The sequence below is a fragment of the Eleutherodactylus coqui genome, chromosome 2, assembly GCF_035609145.1.
Source record: "Eleutherodactylus coqui strain aEleCoq1 chromosome 2, aEleCoq1.hap1, whole genome shotgun sequence".
NCBI lineage: Eukaryota > Metazoa > Chordata > Amphibia > Anura > Eleutherodactylidae > Eleutherodactylus > Eleutherodactylus coqui.
Genome location: NC_089838.1, coordinates 143,599,101 through 143,618,416, shown reverse-complemented (window position 1 = coordinate 143,618,416; position 19,316 = coordinate 143,599,101). Strand labels below are relative to the sequence as shown.

Below are 19,316 nucleotides of genomic sequence, written 5' to 3'. Positions count from 1 at the left end.
AAGGATCCAAGCGCATCAACATTCACTATGAGCATGTATATTGTTTTTCCTGTTCACAAACCTCTTGTTATGGGGTAGGACACACGCCATACCATTCTTCTCTCTCACAAGGTGAATGATGTGAGTGATCAAACTCTCTATACAGCACTGTGGATGATTTTGGTGCTGTGGCTTGAAGGGACACCAGGATGGGGCTCTACACTTTGCATTGTTTTATCCTTCTGGGACTCTTTCTCTTCTATACAGGGCCCTTGTATTTATGTGATACTAGCTTTCAGTATAAGCTTAAAGGGGTTGTCCCGCGGCAGCAAGTGGGTCTATACACTTCTGTATGGCCATATTAATGCACTTTGTAATGTACATTGTGCATTAATTATGAGCCATACAGAAGTTATAAAAAGTTTTTCACTTACCTGCTCCGTTGCTAGCGTCCTCGTCTCCATGGTGCCGACTAATTTTCGGCCTCCAATGGCCAAATTAGCCGCGCTTGCGCAGTCCGGGTCTTCTGCTGTCTTCAATGGGGCCGCTCGTGCAGAATGCCGGCTCCGTGTAGCTCCGCCCCGTCACGTGCCGATTCCAGCCAATCAGGAGGCTGGAATCGGCAATGGACCGCACAGAAGCCCTGCGGTCCACAGAGAGAGAGGATCCCGGCGGCCATCTTCAGCAGGTGAGTATGAAGACGCCGGACCGCCGGGATTCAGGTAAGCGCTCTCCGGTTTGTTTTTCTAACCCCTGCATCGGGGTTGTCTCGCGCCGAACGGGGGGGGGGGGGGGGTGTTAAAAAAAAAAAAAAAACCCCGTTTCGGCGCGGGACAACCCCTTTAACCTTCATCATGTAAAGAAAGTTGAGTAAAGATTTGAAAAAAAATGGGCTGTACGATCCTGTGATGGTGCTGAGTGTTGGCCTATATGGTACTACCTACTTGTTGAGTTCAGACAAATGTTCCGTAGTCATCAGTTTTAGATCTGCTACTGCGGTTATGTTTATGAGTTACACTTTTAAATCTGAGTGATCAGGAAAATGTCCTTGAGGTTTTACAAGCGATCAGTATACTCTAACCTTTTGTTAAAGGGAAGTGTGAATGGTTCACTAAGCCGGAACTGAACACATTGTACATGATTGTATTACTTAATTTTCAGTCTATGATGGATGCAATAGCATTAGTGCACACTCTGAAGTTACAGTAGATTGATTTTTTTCCATCACTGCCTTGGTATTATGTAGCAATTGAATTTCTTGCTACTGTGAAATTGGGTTGAAAGGTAAGTGTTTTTTAATTTTTCAAATAGAGATTTCCTCTTTTTTCCTGGAGGGTAATATTTACTAGCACACAGCATAACAGCCATGAAATACTCTTATCGAGCTGCTGTAACTGCATTTTGTACCTTATTTAAAGGGCTTTTTTTCTGGGCTAACGTATTGATTACCTACCCTCGGGATTGGCAGTCAATACCAGATCAGTGGGAATCTGACTGCCAGCACCAATGCCAATTAGCTGTTCAAAGAGGCTTTAGTGTTCAGATGAGCACTGAGGCTTCTTTACTGTAACTGCAGTTCCTGGTATTACAGCTCATTTCAATTCCCTTGAATAGGAATAGTCTTGCACAAAGGCCATGTGACCCATTATAATTGTGGAATAGGTCATCAGTATTTTAGTCCCATAATCTCCTTTATGCCTCAGCTTATGGGTATAATTAAGTATGAACATATAACTTTCATATAATCAACTTGTGCTTTCTCATTCTTTATTTTGAAGCTGGCAATTGTAATAAAGTAGTAGACCATGCTATAATTTGGACAGAGGACAGGTTTCATTTTTACCCATTTTTTTTCTGAAATGATTCTTGTCATACTAAGCCTTTGGCTGAAATGAATGTCTGTGTGTTTTTATACGTATATGTACACACATATTTGTAGTTTAAAGGCTTATACTGGGGCTTAACTATTGATGATCTATCTTCAGGATAAGTCATTAATTGTTGATCGGCGGAGGTCCAGCACCTTGGATCCCTGCCAATCAGCTGGTACACTGGAGTACTGTCAGTGCAGCAGGGCTGGACGTCGTCATTGGTGGTCAGGGCTGAAAGTGTAACAGACGGCTTCACAGTGGTGCCCCCTATTACACTTACAGCTTCCTATTGCGGTCAAAGCCAGTAGTGTAATGGAAGGCATCACTTCCATTGATTTCAATGGGAGTGAAGCCCTCTATTACACTTCCAGCCCTGATTACTGATGACGACTTACAGCCTTGCTGTACTAACAGTGGCTAGAGAATCAGCTGGTCAGCAGGGATCCCGAGCGCAGACGCCTGCTGATCAACTGTTGTTAACAGTAGTAAAAGCCCGGAATACTCCTTTAAAGGGAACCTGTCACAGGGTTCATGCTGCCAAAACCATTGGCAGCATGAACTCAGGACAAATATGCACAGTGCCCCTGTGGATATGATATTTTGAAATGCTGCAGTGTTTCAGAATAAACACACTTTAAAGTTTTCCTTGGACCGCAGCTCTGTGTCAAGGGGTAGGCTGTGCCAGCCTTTCCTTGCCCGCATCATGTTGACTGACAACCCTCTCCCTGCTTGGGTATAGGGAGAGAACTGTCAATCAGCATGCTGCTTGTGGAGAGGAGCCAGTGTAACACTGCTTTCGTTACTTGGAGCTCTGTTCTAAGTCAAACTTCAAAGTATATTTATTCTGAAAGGCTGCCATGTTTCAGAATAACACAGGGGGAATGGGCATGCTTGTTCCTGGGTTCGTGCTGCCCCTGGTTCGGGCAGCATGAACCCGGTGAAAGGTTCCTTTCAATTTGTAATGCATAAAAAGTTGAGATTAAATTGGGAGGGCCTGTGTCAGCACCATGGACAGGGTTTATTATGGTGGGCAATCCGTTTCAGGAGGTACAATTGATGCTATAGATGAACTCTAGATTATGTAGAGCACATTTCGATAGCGGTCTGTCACTTTTCATTAATAATAACGCAGAATATTCTGTAGGATTTGAACACCGTCTTATATGAATTAGAACATCATCCAAACGCATTTGTCTTGTTTCTATAAAGCGCCATTAACGTTGAGTTACAAACGGCCAAATGTGGTAACAAATTGAAGCTCTGGCAAGTTGGAGAAGCACCTTTGACAAGACTGCTTCACTGCTGGATCTATTGTTGAAATGGAATTTGACCCAGAGCACACTGAATTATTTATCTGTAACAACACTTAAAATTCATGTTTATTATTCAAAACATTAAAAAGTTACAAAAATACATACTAAAAAGAATGCCAGAAACAAACCCAAACTATTATGGAGAAATCATTAGCATTTCTGTGTTATCAGTCCAGTCACATCCCGGCCTGGCTTATTTAAAAAAACCAAGATCATTATCTGCAGGCTATGTAATTCCTACGTTGGCATCTTGCTCTTCCTATTCTTCAATACTTGTTAAATAAAGCCTTTCCCGTATTATTTTGAAAAATTTACACAAATATCTGCATGTTTTGGCAGATGCTGATTCCTACATTTAATATATTTTTAAAATACCAAAAAAGAAAGAACAAACCTAAATATGGTAAAATGAAGTGTCCTGAATTCCTGTTGTGTTAAGATGTTTGGAAACCTCACATTTATTGCAGTAGAGCAGTATTTATATACAGAGCTGCCTGCCAAGATGTGTTTTTCATTAGCAGACGGGCAGCCTACTTTTTGTTTTTTTAAGTTGCAAACAAAGTGAAGTGCCTAATAGTTTTCCTTACAGCATTTAAGGTGGTACTACTTAGGGCCTGTTCACATCAGGTTTCTCCTTCCATACAGAGATTCTAAAACCCTGAAAATGAGATTGGGGCAAAATCCCTGGAAGGAAGCAATCCCTGCCATTGTAGAGATATGCTGAAAAGGAGACCAATAGGTCTCCATATTGGCAGGTTTGTGACCTTTTGTTCTGGAAAGAATAATGCCGTCCACTACATTATACTTTGAGATATACTTTAGGCCAGGCTTATATGTTATTAGAAGTACAGTGCCCCTTCTTGCATTAGGCTTCCGGTCCACGGGTGTTGTGGGAACCCATGACGGATCTCCACCGCGGGAGCCCCAGCCGGGGAGCAGGAGCATACTGCGATTTGCCGGCCATGAGATGATTATCGCCGCTGGGAACGCGATTCAAAAACACCCGTGGACAGGCAGCCTTAGGCACATCTTGGCACCTCTGTTCGCCTACACTGAAATACGCCAAGTCCAACCAGCCAAACATTTCTGGGATAATTTTAAATTTAAAAAGTTTGGTACCATGATAATCAGTAGAGCACAGTGTGATTGTTCTCAGTAAGAGAAACCAAGTAATCTTGTAGATATGATACCTTTTTAATGGCTAACAAAAATGCATGATGTTAAAGTGAGCTTGCAAACCCACTCAGGGTTCTTCCTCAGGCATAATAAAATAGATCCAAAGAAGTGTGTGTCTATGTATGTATGTATGTATGTATGTGTATGTATATATATATATATGTATGTATGTATGTGTGTATATATATATATATATATATATATTGTGTGTGTGTGTGTGTGTGTGTGGGACAAACCTGATGTGATTAATTTGCACTTAAAAAGAATACAAAAAAGGATTAGTAGGGAATTAAATAAATACTTAAATAGTCCACTGATAAAGGTGGGAAAGTTTTATGGTCTCTGAATTAGAACACATGAAAGTCACAATATTAAAAGGCAATTTTCAAATCACAAAGCCATAGAAGAAATTTGGGAGTACAAATTTATAACAACTTTTGACACTTTCAACAGAGACCTAAATTATTCAAGAGGATTCATGCGAGATAACACTCTGGCCTGGTGACCCCCTAACACTAATGGCCAATGTCTATGGGCGTACTTGAATTGCAGATGATCCGCAGTTCAAGACATGAAACATGGGTGTCCGCAGCTGAATTAAAGCATGCTTATTTGATTTACGGATCTTTGGGCCCAAAAAAACAAATTGCAGCATGCTTCATTTCAGTGCAGTTCCCACACGGACATCTTCCATTGAAATCAATGGAAGCCGTCTGATCCATGGCCCATACACAATTGAATTGCAGATTGGTTGTGGTTTCCGTGGGTAAGCAGGTGTTTAAAGAAAAACTCCACTGTGGATGTGTGGTGGCGCGCGGCCGGCGCTTCCGCACACATCCGCAGTCAAGAAAATAGAAGACCTGGCATCTGATCATCCCATGGGCGTTACTGAGAGACCATAAAACTTTCACATCCTTATAGTATGCGTCATTAGTCTAAGACACTACATGCTGATTTGATTGGCCAGTTTGAATCTCCATTAACATCAATAGGGAAAAAACTGAACCATTTTTTTCAGTTTTATTTTAGCTTCTCTACTTAACTTTCTGCACATGTAAAGACTAGAAGCAATGGGATGAAACTGAAAGGAAGGAGACACAGATTAGATATTAGAAAAAAACTTTCTGACAGTGAGGGTGATGAATGAGTGAAACAGGTTACCACGGGAGGTGGTGAGTTCTCCTTCAATGGAAGTGTTCAAACAAAAGCTGGAGGAATATCTGTCTGGGATGATTTAGTGAATCCTGCATTAAAGGGGTTGTCCCGCGCCGAAACGGGTTTTTTTTTTTTTCAACCCCCCCCCCGTTCGGCGCGAGACAACCCCGATGCAGGGAAGTAAAGAAAGTTTACCGGAGCGCTTACCTTAATCCCCGCGCTCCGGTGACTTCAATACTTACCGCTGAAGATGGCCGCCGGGATCCTCTGTCTCCGTGGACCGCAGCTCTTCTGTGCGGTCCATTGCCGATTCCAGCCTCCTGATTGGCTGGAATCGGCACGTGACGGGGCGGAGCTACACGGAGCCGCTCTCTGGCACGAGCGGCTCCATAGAAGACTGCAGAAGACCCGGACTGCGCAAGCGCGGCTAATTTGGCCATCGGAGGGCGAAAATTAGTCGGCTCCATGGGAACGAGGACGCTAGCAACGGAGCAGGTAAGTAAAAAACTTTTTATAACTTCTGTATGGCTCATAATTAATGCACAATGTATATTACAAAGTGCATTATTATGGCCATACAGAAGTGTATAGACCCACTTGCTGCCGCGGGACAACCCCTTTAAGGGGGGGGGGGGTTGGACCTGATAACCCTGGAGGTCCCTTTAAACCCTACCATCCTATGATTCCTCCAAAAATAGAGTTTAGAAACACTGGTATGAAAGCAGCCTAACAATGTGTCGTGAAGTGAAGTACAAGGTGTCATCAAAATGCCCTCAGAAGCACTTGTATAATTGAAAGCATTCCATAATTACTATTACTTAAAGTGACACCTAAGATTTGAAAAATGGGAACTAGGATGGGACCTATGAGGAGACAGCCCTGTAGCTGTGGGAGCCTCTAAGCTGGATCCTGAGGGGGACGAAGAGAGAGGTGAATTTAGTTTTTTTTTTTAAATTTTACTCTGAACCTAGCTGTAAGAAAATTTTGCTTGTAGTAACAAAGCCCCTTTAAGCTAGGAAATACTGTAAAAATATACAAAATCATTTTTTTATAAGAATATTTCCCGAGACTTGTTGAATCCTGTGGAAGACCTAGACAACAGTGAAAGCTTTTTTCCATTGTATTCAGTTTTGAAATCACTGTCTACGTGATAGTTTTGCACAGAGAGCTAGGATTCATTTGTGGGAACTACTACTTTTTTTTTCCAAACCAGAAAGTTTTACAACTTGTTTGGCGTGATAGCCGTTCTAAAAATAAAACATTACAGGCATAATGGGATAAGACATTGCACAGTGCCCCATATGTGTCACTACAAAGATAAATAGGAATTGTCCAGTATGGCTTTCTAATTGTTTCAGTTGGCACCGCTGCTTATATTTGCCAGGCACAAGCTAGAGGTTAAACAGTAATGCCCCAATCATAATCATTTATCTAGTTTGTAGAATACAAATGTCGCTCTCACTGATGATTTGAAGACCCTGTCTCTGAGTCACATTAAGACAATCTATTTTTCCATTTGGCATGGCTTCATTAAAAACACAACTCTTGCAATCATTACTTCTGTTTAGGTTACAATTGCTTCAAGCAGTACACTGTGCTTGTTGTTCATACTGTAGTAATCATATTAACCCATTTATTTACATAGTGAAATTAGGCAGAAATCGAATTCTGTTATGAGTTAGCCGTATATGGTATGCCTGATACGGAAGACTCCATGCCAATAAATGTGAAACATTATTTAATCCAGTTGTTTTAGATATTGGCCCAAGAATAATATTATTCGATTTTGATTTTACTTGAATTTGGTTTTGATCTGTATTTAGAAAATATGAAAACAAGACAATTATTTAAAGAGAAAAAAAATCAAATGTAAAACCTGATTTATCCTCCTAATTGTATTTGGGGAATTGTAATAACATTTTTACTGTCATGTTATAAGAGGATTTTAATTAGTGTCTTTAAAGGGGAGTCATATTAGCTGATGCTGTCTGTTTGCAGAGTTCTTCCGTAAATCCGCTGGTTGCTGGGCCTCTCCTTGGCTTTTCAAGGTTGCTGCACTTCTCCTTTGACTACTTGATGCACACTGTGCACTGGTAGTGTATTGATACTAATAAGGACCATTTACATGCAAAGATCATCTTTCAAAGGACTGAAAGATTGAAAGATTTTGCTATCTATTTGCATAAAGTGTTAATGGCTATTAACACTCTATTATCTTCATTTCCATGTAAAACAGCCTCCAGGAGCTGTTTGCAGAGCCCAGCATGTGATTAATCACACGCCCAGCACACAGCTGCATTGTTGTGCTTATGATTGCCAGCAAATTACAATGTTATATGCTGGAAACCGTGGAGATAACAGCATGCCGTCTATTGAGAGACACTTTATCTCTGTGTCTGAACGCTGGATTTTAAGTTCACCAAAAAAATCATTGTTTAAATGAAAAGTGCATGATGCCCGCATTTACATGTAGCTATTATACTCGCTCCTTTTCGGTCGTTTGAACGAATTTTGAGCGATAATCGTTACGTGTAAATAAGCCTTAGGACTCTACCTCCTGTAGGCATTGTTCTTGTAAGCAGCGTGAAGTTTTTCACTGCCCCTGGTAGTGAGAGGTGTAGTGTCTATCTTGGAAGACCGAATAGGGGCCTAGAAGTTCATTGATTCTCAGCAGAACACCAGAAATGTAGGGCAGCAGGTAATATTACTTCCCCTCTGGTTGCGGGAGCAATTTTGTCCCAGGACTGAAGGATTGCTTTAAGTTGGCAAAAATCGTATAGACAATGTGGCCAACACCCTCACCCATTTGGTGAGATTTGTGCAGCTGCTGATGTATTGGCTGAGAGAGCATCTAGACTGTGCACAATTGTATCTGTTTCTTAGCTGAGAATAGAACTAAATATGTACAGGTTTGTGACTTCTGTAACCAATATTGTCTTATTCACTAACAACAAGGAGACATCTGGAGAATTCGGACAAATTAAAACACAAAGTATATTAAAGAGTTGTACAAGTTGTCTAACTTTTTATTTCTGCAGTGATTAAGAATTTACAAAAAAAACCTGGAAAACAGCCTTTAAAGGGTTGTTCAGGACTTTACTATTGATTACCTATCCTCAGGATAGACCATTGATAGTTGATCAGCAGAGGTATGCCACTTGGGCCACTCTCAGCATGGACGGAGGAGGAAGCAAACAGCCCTATCAACATTGCAGTGGCCTGGGTTACTATTGCAGTCACAGCTCCCAATCAATGTAGTGCAAAACCAACCCTGGCCACTGCTGTTTGGATAGAGCTGTCTGCTTTCAACTCTGTTTGCACTGACAGTGAACAGCTGATTGGCAAGAGTCCTGAGCAGTGTCAGCTATTGATCATTATCCATCCTGAGGTTAGGTCATCAATAGTAGAGTCCCAGAAAATCCTTTCTAAAGTGAATCTCCACCTTTTATCATCCTGACGTTGTTCGGTCCAAAACTCTGTTACAAATAATTTCTTAAAAACGTACCATTATTTCAGTTTTTGGACATAAAATAGTAATACTAGGAAAGTTAATTCATGTTATTACAAAAAAATTGCCACTTTCTTCACTTATGAGGCTTTTTTTGGTCTCTCCCCACCTGCACTTTTCACTTACTCTCAATTTACTGGTAAAATCCATCTTTAGAGATAAAAGGAATTATTAGCTCACTGAGTGATCAGGTTACAGCCGCTGCCCATAGACGTCCTGAAGGAGGAGGAGCAAGCAGCAGACATAAAGACGCTGTGGCTCTACTGTTTGGTTTTTTTTTTTACATTCCATGTCTGTAAATGTTTATGTTCTATGAATATGTTTAAAAATATGTCTGTATGGAACTTGCAATGTGTATGTAGTGTTTTACATACTGCATTTAAGCATATTTTCATATGAATACAATAAATTACTGTTTTATTTTGTAGCGTAAACAATGCCCCCGATGATGATGTTTTAAATCGCCACTCTCGAAGTGACAGGACAACTTGTAGTCGCATCAATAAGGACACAACTTCTGCCCAGGGAAGTTCATTAGAAAAAAAGATTGAGGAGCTTGACAAGGTAAGATATCCTTCACGTCAGCCACCTACTTACTAAACACACAAGCTTCAAATGAAATGAATATGTCTGCCATGTACTTCACAGGAGCTAGCAAAAGAGAGGCAAGAAAATCAAAGATTAGTGAAGATGATGCAAGACAAGGAAGAGTTAATTATGAAAATGAAGGAGGAAATTGACTTACTAAATAGAGTAAGTTTGTTGGGTACTAATAACTTTCAGAACAAAATGATGAGTTTATTCGTTGTTTTCTAGAATATTCCCAAGCAATTGTGGCAATAGAGTCCCCGGAGCCCCTGTATAGACTTGTCTATAACACCTGTATTCATATGTAACATATCTGCTGGATACTGTTCAGAAGAAGCATAGCTACACATGATATTGCTTTAATGTGTTTTTTTTTTAACCAAGATGTCATTTTGTTTTATTCTTGTTTTATCCTTTTATTTGAATTATGCCATGGAGTGCCTGTGGGAATGTAATCAGAATTGTTTGAGGTTGTCTGAAAAATACTGAAGGATTTCCACAATGCATGTGGCCTTATGCAGAAGTTTACAATTCTTCTGGCCATATGTATTTAAACGCTTTTATATCCTGGTTACTCATATTCCGTATTCTGATTGTAGAGCTATCAGTGACTGAGCTCTAGATTGCCTATGTTAACACCCCGTACTTTATTTTTTATTTAATGCATGTAAAGTGCTTCTACCGAGAGTGCTCTAATTCTGCACAGAAGGAAATCCATAAATTGTGCTTACCTCAGGTCTGGACATGTTTTATCCAATTTAAGCCCCCGCCATAAAAGCAGATAGGGGATTACAAAGTAATCAGTGTAATTGGTGGGAATTCTAACCTTCTTTCTTTTCTCTCATTTTCCCTCCTGCTATGCACTTTCTTACCCTACCTTTCTTTCCAATAGCAATTCGTTCCCTCTAGAAAGAGTTCTGTTCTCTTCTTTATTTTTTTGCCTGAATTTGTTTTAACCAGCACTTTTCTTAGTTGCTATTGCTATTTAGGTACTTAAGTTGCCATTGTTGTGTTCCGCATGTGTACTACTTATTGCCTTTCGAATGCTCATAATGGGTTAAAGAAGCGCTCCGTTTTTATTTGGGGGAAATCTATTACAATATCAGTGACCACTGCTGTGAAGTATCCAGTTCTGTAGCTTGTCCCTTCCAGGCTGTGTATTATGCACTTTTATAACGGCCTACAGGTCACATGACCAGCACTCTGACAACACTCTGTGTCCTGCAGGTAATGGGACAGTTTTCTGACAACTGTCATAAGGAAAAACTTTCCTTCTTGTACATAGCAACCAATCACAGTTCGGATTTCATTTTGTATTCTGCTCTTCGGAATGAAAGCTGTTCTGTTCTTTGTTGCTATGGACAACAAAGACTGTTTTTCTTCATGGAAGTTGACAGACAGCTGCCCCATTACCAGCAGGACACAGAGACTTATCTGAGTGCTGGTCATGTGACATGCAGACTAGAAGAAAAGTGAAGAATACACAGAGTGGAGGGGACGTGCTACAGAACTGGATTCTGCATAGCAGAGATCAGTGATATTGTGATAGGTTTCTCAAAAAAAAAATAATGGAGTACTTCCTTAAATGGGTTACACTAGGGTCAGAGCAGAAGCCACTGCTCCGACCCCTGTGTAGTGGCAGGTGCTCGTAATTGCAGTCACAGCTCTCATTGACATTTATGGGCATTGCAATTACAAGTAAGCTCCAGTTGATTTTAATGAGAGCTGCTTCTGCAATTATGAGCTCTGGCCACTACACTGGGATTGGAGCAGCGGCTTCTGCTCTGACACCAATGTAGCCACCACTGACAACCACAGCTACCTGGAAAATCCCTTTAAGTAAAAACAATTAACAGTGCTTTCTAAAATGACAGTTCAGCCCCTAAACTAGGATTTCAAGGATTTTGACTGTAGGAAGGTTCTGTATGACCTTACAGCACAGTATATAGATGTCCTAGACCTATGTACTTCAGTGTGTACGATAAGTGTTGTATGATCATGTGTACAAGTAATCCTTGGGATCTAATATTGGGAGCTACTTGGAAATATTAAAGTAAATGCGCATTTAAAGCCTTTTGACATGTGAGAAATACCTGTCAAATGTTTTGATCAGTGGGGGTCTGGATTCTGAGACTCCCACTGATTGCTCAAATGAAGGGGCTGCAGTGGTCACCCAAGCACTGTGCCCCTTTGGCTGCCTTTGTTGCCTGCTGGCTCCTCTCTTTAACTGAAGGTGGATATGAATGTCTGCAGAAGTCTGTGTGTTTATTTTCAGCTGCCATGAGGAGCTGTTGGGCAACGAATACAGCGGATGGAGCATAGCGCTTGGGTGAGCGCTGCAGCCCCTTCATTTCAGTAATCACCATGGTCTCAGCATCCGGACCTCCTCTGATAAACGTTTTTGATGTGTCAAAAGTTTTTAAACGTTGAAGTTGCTCATTAAGGCTAGGGTTGGGTTGTGAAATATAAAACTGTAGAAATGGTTTGGAAGTTTAGTATTCAGCAAAAGTAGTAAGAAATAGTCAGACATTCTATTCTGTCATTACTTTTGATACCAACAAATACACCACATATGTTTTCCACAATTTCGAGGAGTTATACAATGTCACTTAGTTATATGACCATATCAAAGTGTCCAGCAGAAAACCTGCCATTGACACACATGATACATTATATCACCCTTACTGCAAGGAAGGATAATGCAATTCAGCTTGACTTTTTGACTTACATGTATGTGTATTAGTTATGCTTGTCATCTGCTGTGTATTTCACATACTTTTGAGGTCGCAGTATTTAATTCATAATACTTTTCTTTCATCCATTTGTCCCGCTTTTACAAATGAGGGAGATGGAACAATACCTCTACAGTGTCACCTATTAGAAAGCAGCATTCCTGCAAGTCAATGTTCGATTCATAATACAAGCCTTATAACAAAGACTGTGAATTGAAAACCAAGCCAGAATCCATACACAGACAGCTATTTCTGGGTTTTCGCCCCTCATTAGTGTGTAGTAGGTTTCTGGCTTGGCAAGAGAGAGGCCTATGATGTAGGTCGGGAGACGTATCATTTGTCCTTAAGAAGAGCACCTAGAAGGTGTGTGAGGGGGACTTATAAGGCCACCCATGCTCCTCAAGGGAAATATGCAAATGAGAAAGATGGAATAATGTCTCTCACAATGTCCTTTCACTGGCCAAGCCCGAAACCTACTGCACACTGAAGAGGGGCAAAAAACATGAAACAGCTGTCTGTGTATGGATTCTGGCTTGGTTTTCAATTTCCAGTCATTGTTATGAGGCTTGTATAAAGAGTCTAACATTGACTTGCAGGAATGCTGCCTTCCAATAGTTGGCACTGCAGAGGTATTATTCCATCCCCCTTATTTGCATATATTTTCCAGAGGGGCAAGCATGGCCCTATAAGTCTTCTCGTTCACCCTTTAGCTGCTCTCCTTAAAGGGGTTGTCCCGCGCCGAAACGTTTTTTTTTTTTTTTTTCAACCCCCCCCCCGTTCGGCGCGAGACAACCCCGATGCAGGGGTTAAAAAAGAACACCGGAGAGTGCTTACCTGAATCCCCGCGCTCCGGTGACTTCTTACTTACCTGCTGAAGATGGCCGCCGGGATCTTCTCCCTCGGTGGACCGCAGGGCTTCTGTGCGGTCCATTGCCGATTCCAGCCTCCTGATTGGCTGGAATCGGCACGTGACGGGGCGGAGCTACACGGAGCCGGCATCCTGCACGAGCGGCCCCATTGAGAAAAGAAGAAGACCCGGACTGCGCAAGCGCGGCTAATTTGGCCATTAGACGCCGAAAATTAGTCGGCTCCATGGGAACGAGGACGCTAGCAACGGAGCAGGTAAGTGAAAAACTTCTTATAACTTCTGTATGGCTCATAATTAATGCACAATGTACATTACAAAGTGCATTAATATGGCCATACAGAAGTGTATAGACCCACTTGCTGCCGCGGGACAACCCCTTTAAGGAGAAATGATACCCTTCCTGCTCTTACGTGCTGTGCAGTGTGTTCAGTATTTGCTAGACTGCTTTTCTAATGCAGTTTCTTCAAAACAATGTTATTTTACCGAATACCTCTTTTCATTTTCTTCCTAAGGATCTGGATGATATAGAAGATGAAAATAAACAGCTAAAGCAAGAAAATAAGACCCTTCTGAAAGTAGTTGGCCAGCTGACAAGATAGAAGACGCAATGACAATTTGCTGTGGAAACAACACTACTGATTTTTCTTGAGATGCGAGGGAGTAGCATAGGGGAAATTTGGTTAAGGGGATCTTAAGGCAATCTCTTCGATGAAGGGGTATACCCAGTGCTTTTCAAAATTTGATAAAGTAGTAGAATTGTATATTTATTATTATGGAGACTGTGTTCTTAGAGGTAAGAAATTGCAGCAGATTTTTAAGGTTTATATCTATTTGAGACAAGACTGACTTTGTACTGTCATGGAAGTGATCAGCTGACAGTTCACTTATTTTGTGCAGCCTATTTTTTCATATCTGGACAGATAATCTTTCATGTTCTCTTTATCTCATGATAGGAGAGACCATTCATGAAATATGTATGTCTTGTTAAGCGCATGTAAATCAAGTGTACCCAAAGAAAGTGCAATGGCCAGACTGAATTACCCCACCCATAATGTCTAGAGAAATTCCCCCAGGACAAAGGGTGAAGGAAGAGGAATGTAAACCTAGTCACTGGAAAGGAATGTCTGGAGAGTCCTGATGATTATGTATAAAATCTATAAGGTTTCTTTTCTCCTATCTCTTCAATCCATCCACATTGTGCTAATTCAACATCCTTAGAAGGGGCAGCGATTGACTCTTGGATACATTGTCGCAATTGTAATGTATAGAATACTAGTCTGCTGATTGTCTTATCTCACCATGTTATCACCACTGGAAAGCAAAGCTCTGTATATATAGAAAGATTGAGTAATTGTAGTTCACAATGAAGTAATAATTGTTTACATGTACCTATCCAGTTCCTTATTTTTACCTTGCTATAACAATAAAACATATGCAAATGCTATAATGATCTGTCGTAATATGCGAAGGAGGATAGTCCATTCCCATTGACTGTATGAACACATTCAGGAAGGGTTTAGAGGAGCCGGTGGACTTACATTGACACAGTCCATTGGGCTGCCTGTCCATGGGCGGGTTTTCATTGCGTTACCCGCGGCGATAATATGGCCACGGGGAACGCAGTGGAAGCTCTCAATAGCATTGCTATGGAGAGCGCTTCCCCCTGTCCACGAGCGGAGAATCATTGCGATGCTGCGATTTGACGCAATTCTCCACGGTCAGCCTATCTGTCAGATAGGTTGACCAGTGGAGATCCGTCTGCCAGCTCCTGCTCCCAGGCGCCGGCTCCCGCGTGATACTGCGACGTCGTGGACAGGGGGCCTTAGGGTGGTTTTCTTTTTTTTCATAACGCACATACACTTCCTAAACATTTCCATATCACTTTTTACTGCTGTCCAATGACCAGACAGCGCTGTCTATGGGCACACTACATGTAATAAAGTCTGTATAGAGATTCCGTCCATAGAGTGCTGTTTGTTTGTGTATACTGACACTACAACTCCCTCCTGCATGGTCCCTAAAGCCCCATTGACACATGAAGATGATCGCTCAAAATTTGTTCAAAAGATAGGGAGAATGACCGTTTGAGCAATCCTTTTACATAAGCTGCTAATGGGCACTAATGCCCATTAGTAGCTTATTAGCTTTATTTGCATGTAAATGAGCCTCTCTTTGCTGTATGCAGATAACAATGGGTGGTATGTTATTTGCGTACAGCTCCATTGTTCTACCATGGGACTGCAGCTGAAAACAATGTTATCAGCACTCCCCTGGAGAATCCCAGTCTGTGGTCCCTGCTATCAGCTGCCCGGCCGAATGATTGATTTTAAACTCAACATAAAATCATCAGTCAGCCGAAAAGCAAACAATGGTAGCATTTACACACAACGATTATCACTCAAAAGACTTCGTTTGGGCGAATTTTGAGCAATAATCGTCCTGTATAAATGGGGCTTAAGTACAGGTATATGAGATAGCTCAACAAACTTAGATAATAGACGTAGAAGGTGTTTGTTTCAACTCTGTAGATTCACCTCAGACGAGAAGTCCAGTGTATTTGTACCTTGCTACAAACTTAAAAAAAAAACATGCCTGCAGTTTCTAAATGTAACAAATGTTTTATTTTGAAAGCATATGTATGTTTTGTGCTGTTGTATATTAGTTGTGCTACCTATCTCATCCAAAATAATACCACTGTTTCATCTAAAATTCTTCTGGGTGATTTACTAGTGGATAAGGCCACCTGCAGACGGCCGGGGCGGATCCTGCTGCGAGAATTCTTGTAGCGGGATGCAAGCCCGTGCCCTTGCACAGCCCTTCAGCTCACCCACTCCTGGCGTCTTCACTTTGCGCTATGTGTCGGCTGCCGGCCAGCTGGCTCATGTGCAGAGCGGAGCCGGCCCGTCACTAGTGACACTTCTGTGCGTGCCTCTGCGAGACCCGCACAGAAATAGAACATGCCGTGATTTATTCTCCGCGCGTGTGTTCACGCGGACAAACCGCGGCTGTGTGCATAGGATTGCATTATCTAATGCAATCCTATGCAAGCGGACACGGGCTGAAATTCTGCGGGACATCCCGCCGCGTAACTTCTGCCCGTGTGCAGGGGGCCTAATTGTGCAGCAATGGCTTTGCACCCATTGTGAAGAATAATTCTTAGCACATATAGAAGTTTCTGAATTCTTAAATCTGTTGTTTTCTGATATAAATCATGTTTAATATTGCATTAACAATTATGTAAAAAATATACAGTAATTACAATATACACCTTTCAAATGCTTCCTGACTTTAATGCTGTGCAGTATTTTAGTCTTTTGGCACAAAGCACAGATTTAGATGAATGCAAACTCTGTAAGTGTATTTCCTCTCGGATTAGTGGGATATGGTTGATGGTCCTGAGAAATTTGTATTTTCCAGGTGAATGAATCATCAGCCAGGTGCAAAGCAGCTGAAATGTAAAGATTTCTATATTGTTTGCACAAAACCAAAAGCTCTGTGGTGCGGCTGCAAAGCTCAGATTTAAAGGGGTACTATATACAAAATCATGTTGAAATGTATTCCATATCAGTCTTCATATACTTTTCAGATGTATTGTTGTATACATTAATAAAGCATTATATTAATAAATATACAGTCAGCCATGTCTGCCTCATTTTCCTCTGTTTTATAGGTGGATGTCACTGGTTGCAACTATGTCTGCCCATCAGGCTAACTGGCATTTTCACCCATGGAACAGAGAGAATAGTGAAGGGCAAGTTGATTCAGTTATTCTACTGCACGGGCTTACTGGTTTAGACCCGTCAACCAGAGATCTGTCATATGAGGACAAGTATGTGATCTTGCTGAACAAAGGATGCATCTTGGTCTACCAAGTATTGGCTGATGATAAAAAAATACCTTTGTAAAAATAGGGCCAATAGCAATAATATCACTCACTTTACTGGTGATATAAGATTGTTATTTATAATCTCAGAACTGTATTCACAATTCTGCATAAGTCAGGATTGAAATCTCCCAGTTTCCCCGGAGGGTTGATTATCTGTACAGATCTACATTAAAAGCCCCCTACAGTTTAGGATGAGCTCTGTTCATTCCGCAAGAAAAGAACTTTACAATTTTGGATGACCAGAGCTCGTTAAATGTCTGTAGTTTACTTTAAATGTCTGTAGTTCCTGTTCTATCAGGGCTACCACTATTCTTTTGGATTCATTTTTAAAATTTCTTGGATTTTAAATGACACCAAAAGCATGTCAGTTGCACTTAAAGAACTGGAGCTACAGCAGTTTGAAGTGGGGTTGGCGTACTGAATTTACAACTGTCTTTTTTCAGTCAATGTGTGCATAGAAAGGAGGGAAGGCGGGGAGCAAGCCAGCAGTAGAGAAGATCTGTGATTCTCATATATATTCCTCTTCCCAAAATCAATGGGAGAGCATATGGGTGTCAATGAACGTGGTCACGATTTTTTTTATGCGCAAAGTGTGTGGGTTTTTTTCCACGCGCGAATACATACATGTAAGAAAACGCCCGTCTGACTGAGCCCTGATACAGCTGTCGACTGGGAAATAAAAATGCTCTGGTATTTGAATGTGGCACCATACAAAAAGCTTGTAATATTGTGCAAAAGTGTTAAAACTTAATAAAACCTCTATAAATTTGGTGTTGTCATAAAGGTACTGACCCATACAATAAAGTAACATAATATTTATACAATGTGGGGAGTGCGATTAAAAATAAATCCCCAAAACAATAGTGAAATTCCCTTTTTTGCATTGCCCCCAGCCAAAAAAAAATATTCAATACATTATATGTACCTGAAATTGGTTCCTATAAAAACTAGAACTTGTCCTGCAAAATACAAGGTGTCATACAGCTACACTGCTGACAAGATAAAAAAAAGTTACGAGTGCTGGAACATAGAAGGGGAAACTATGCACTAGTTCTTAAAGCTAAAATTAGTTCTGTCACTTAAGGCCCATTTAGACACAACGATTATCGCTCAAAAGATGTCGCTCAAGCGACTTTTGAACGATAATCATTGTGTTATTTACAGCGCAAGATGATCGCTCAAGATGAACGATCACCTTGCGCTGCCAGCAGAGCATGCAGAAGACAAGCAGGGTGTCCCCGCTTGTCTTCTACATCCAGCTGTTCTCCGCTCCGAGCGCCCGGCTGTTATGTAGCCGAGCGCTCGGAGCGGAGGATGCAGAAGACAAGCGGGGTGTCCCCGCTTGCCTTCTGCATCCATTTGTTTCCTGCACGGAGCGCTCGGCTGTGTAACAGCCAGGCGCTCCGTGCAGAGGATGCAGGAGAAAAGCTGGGTGTCCCCTCTTGTCTTCTGCATCCAGATGTTTTCTGCACGGAGCACGCGGCTGTTATACATCCGAGCGCTCAGTGCCAGGTATGGAGAACAGAGCTAGACCGCTCTGTTCTTTATACCCAGCCTGTCATCAGGGAGCGGGATACAGCTGAAACAATAGTATTAGGTGTATCCTGCTGTGAATCCCTGATAAGGCTCATTGTCGTTTTTCAGCATGCTGAAAGACAATGATAAGCGATGGGGTAACGAAAACTGCACGATGTCAGTTCAGTTACACACAATGATTATTACATTTTGAGCGATAATCGTTGTGTCTAAATGGGCCTTAAGGAGTTAAAATTGCACTAAAGGGAACTGAGTTCTGCATCAAATACGTTTATACGAGACAAATTCAAAATGTACAATAAAAAAAAACTGACCTCTTTGGGAGGGTTTTTCCAATTTTAATAGGACTGGGGGTTAAGCAGTATAATCTAATCTAATGTAGGTGAAACTAATCATCCCGCTTAATTTTAGGGTCTGGGCTAGACTGCGGGAATGTGTCTTAGAATAATCTTGTTGACTGTTTCCAATAATGGAGAATTGTGAATGCAGCTCTTGGATGGTACAGACTGACCTGTAAAAGATAAGTAATGTCTTCACAAGTTACTGAACCTTTTATGGAGAATATATCTCCATATCAGCTGTCGCACGCCTTAGGACATGTACACATAAGGCAGGTTTGCAGTGGATTATCTGAGTGGGATTGCCAGGCTAAAACTCCACAGCAGTTATAGTAGCAGCAAAGTAAATGAGATGATCAAAATCTG

The 19,316-nt window shown here is 41.4% G+C and overlaps 1 protein-coding gene across 1 annotated transcript in view; it reads left to right on the top strand.

Moving 5' to 3' along the window:
• PAWR (pro-apoptotic WT1 regulator) overlaps positions 1-14,637 on the top strand; it is a 92,671-nt gene extending 78,034 nt beyond the window's left edge. Inside the window, exons 5-7 of the mRNA XM_066591698.1 lie at positions 9,431-9,566; positions 9,651-9,755; positions 13,703-14,637. Of these exons, the coding sequence (XP_066447795.1) occupies positions 9,431-9,566; positions 9,651-9,755; positions 13,703-13,789 (328 nt within the window). The 3' untranslated portion in view covers positions 13,790-14,637. The remainder of the gene's footprint in view (positions 1-9,430; positions 9,567-9,650; positions 9,756-13,702) is intronic.
• Positions 14,638-19,316: the final 4,679 nt, after the last annotated feature.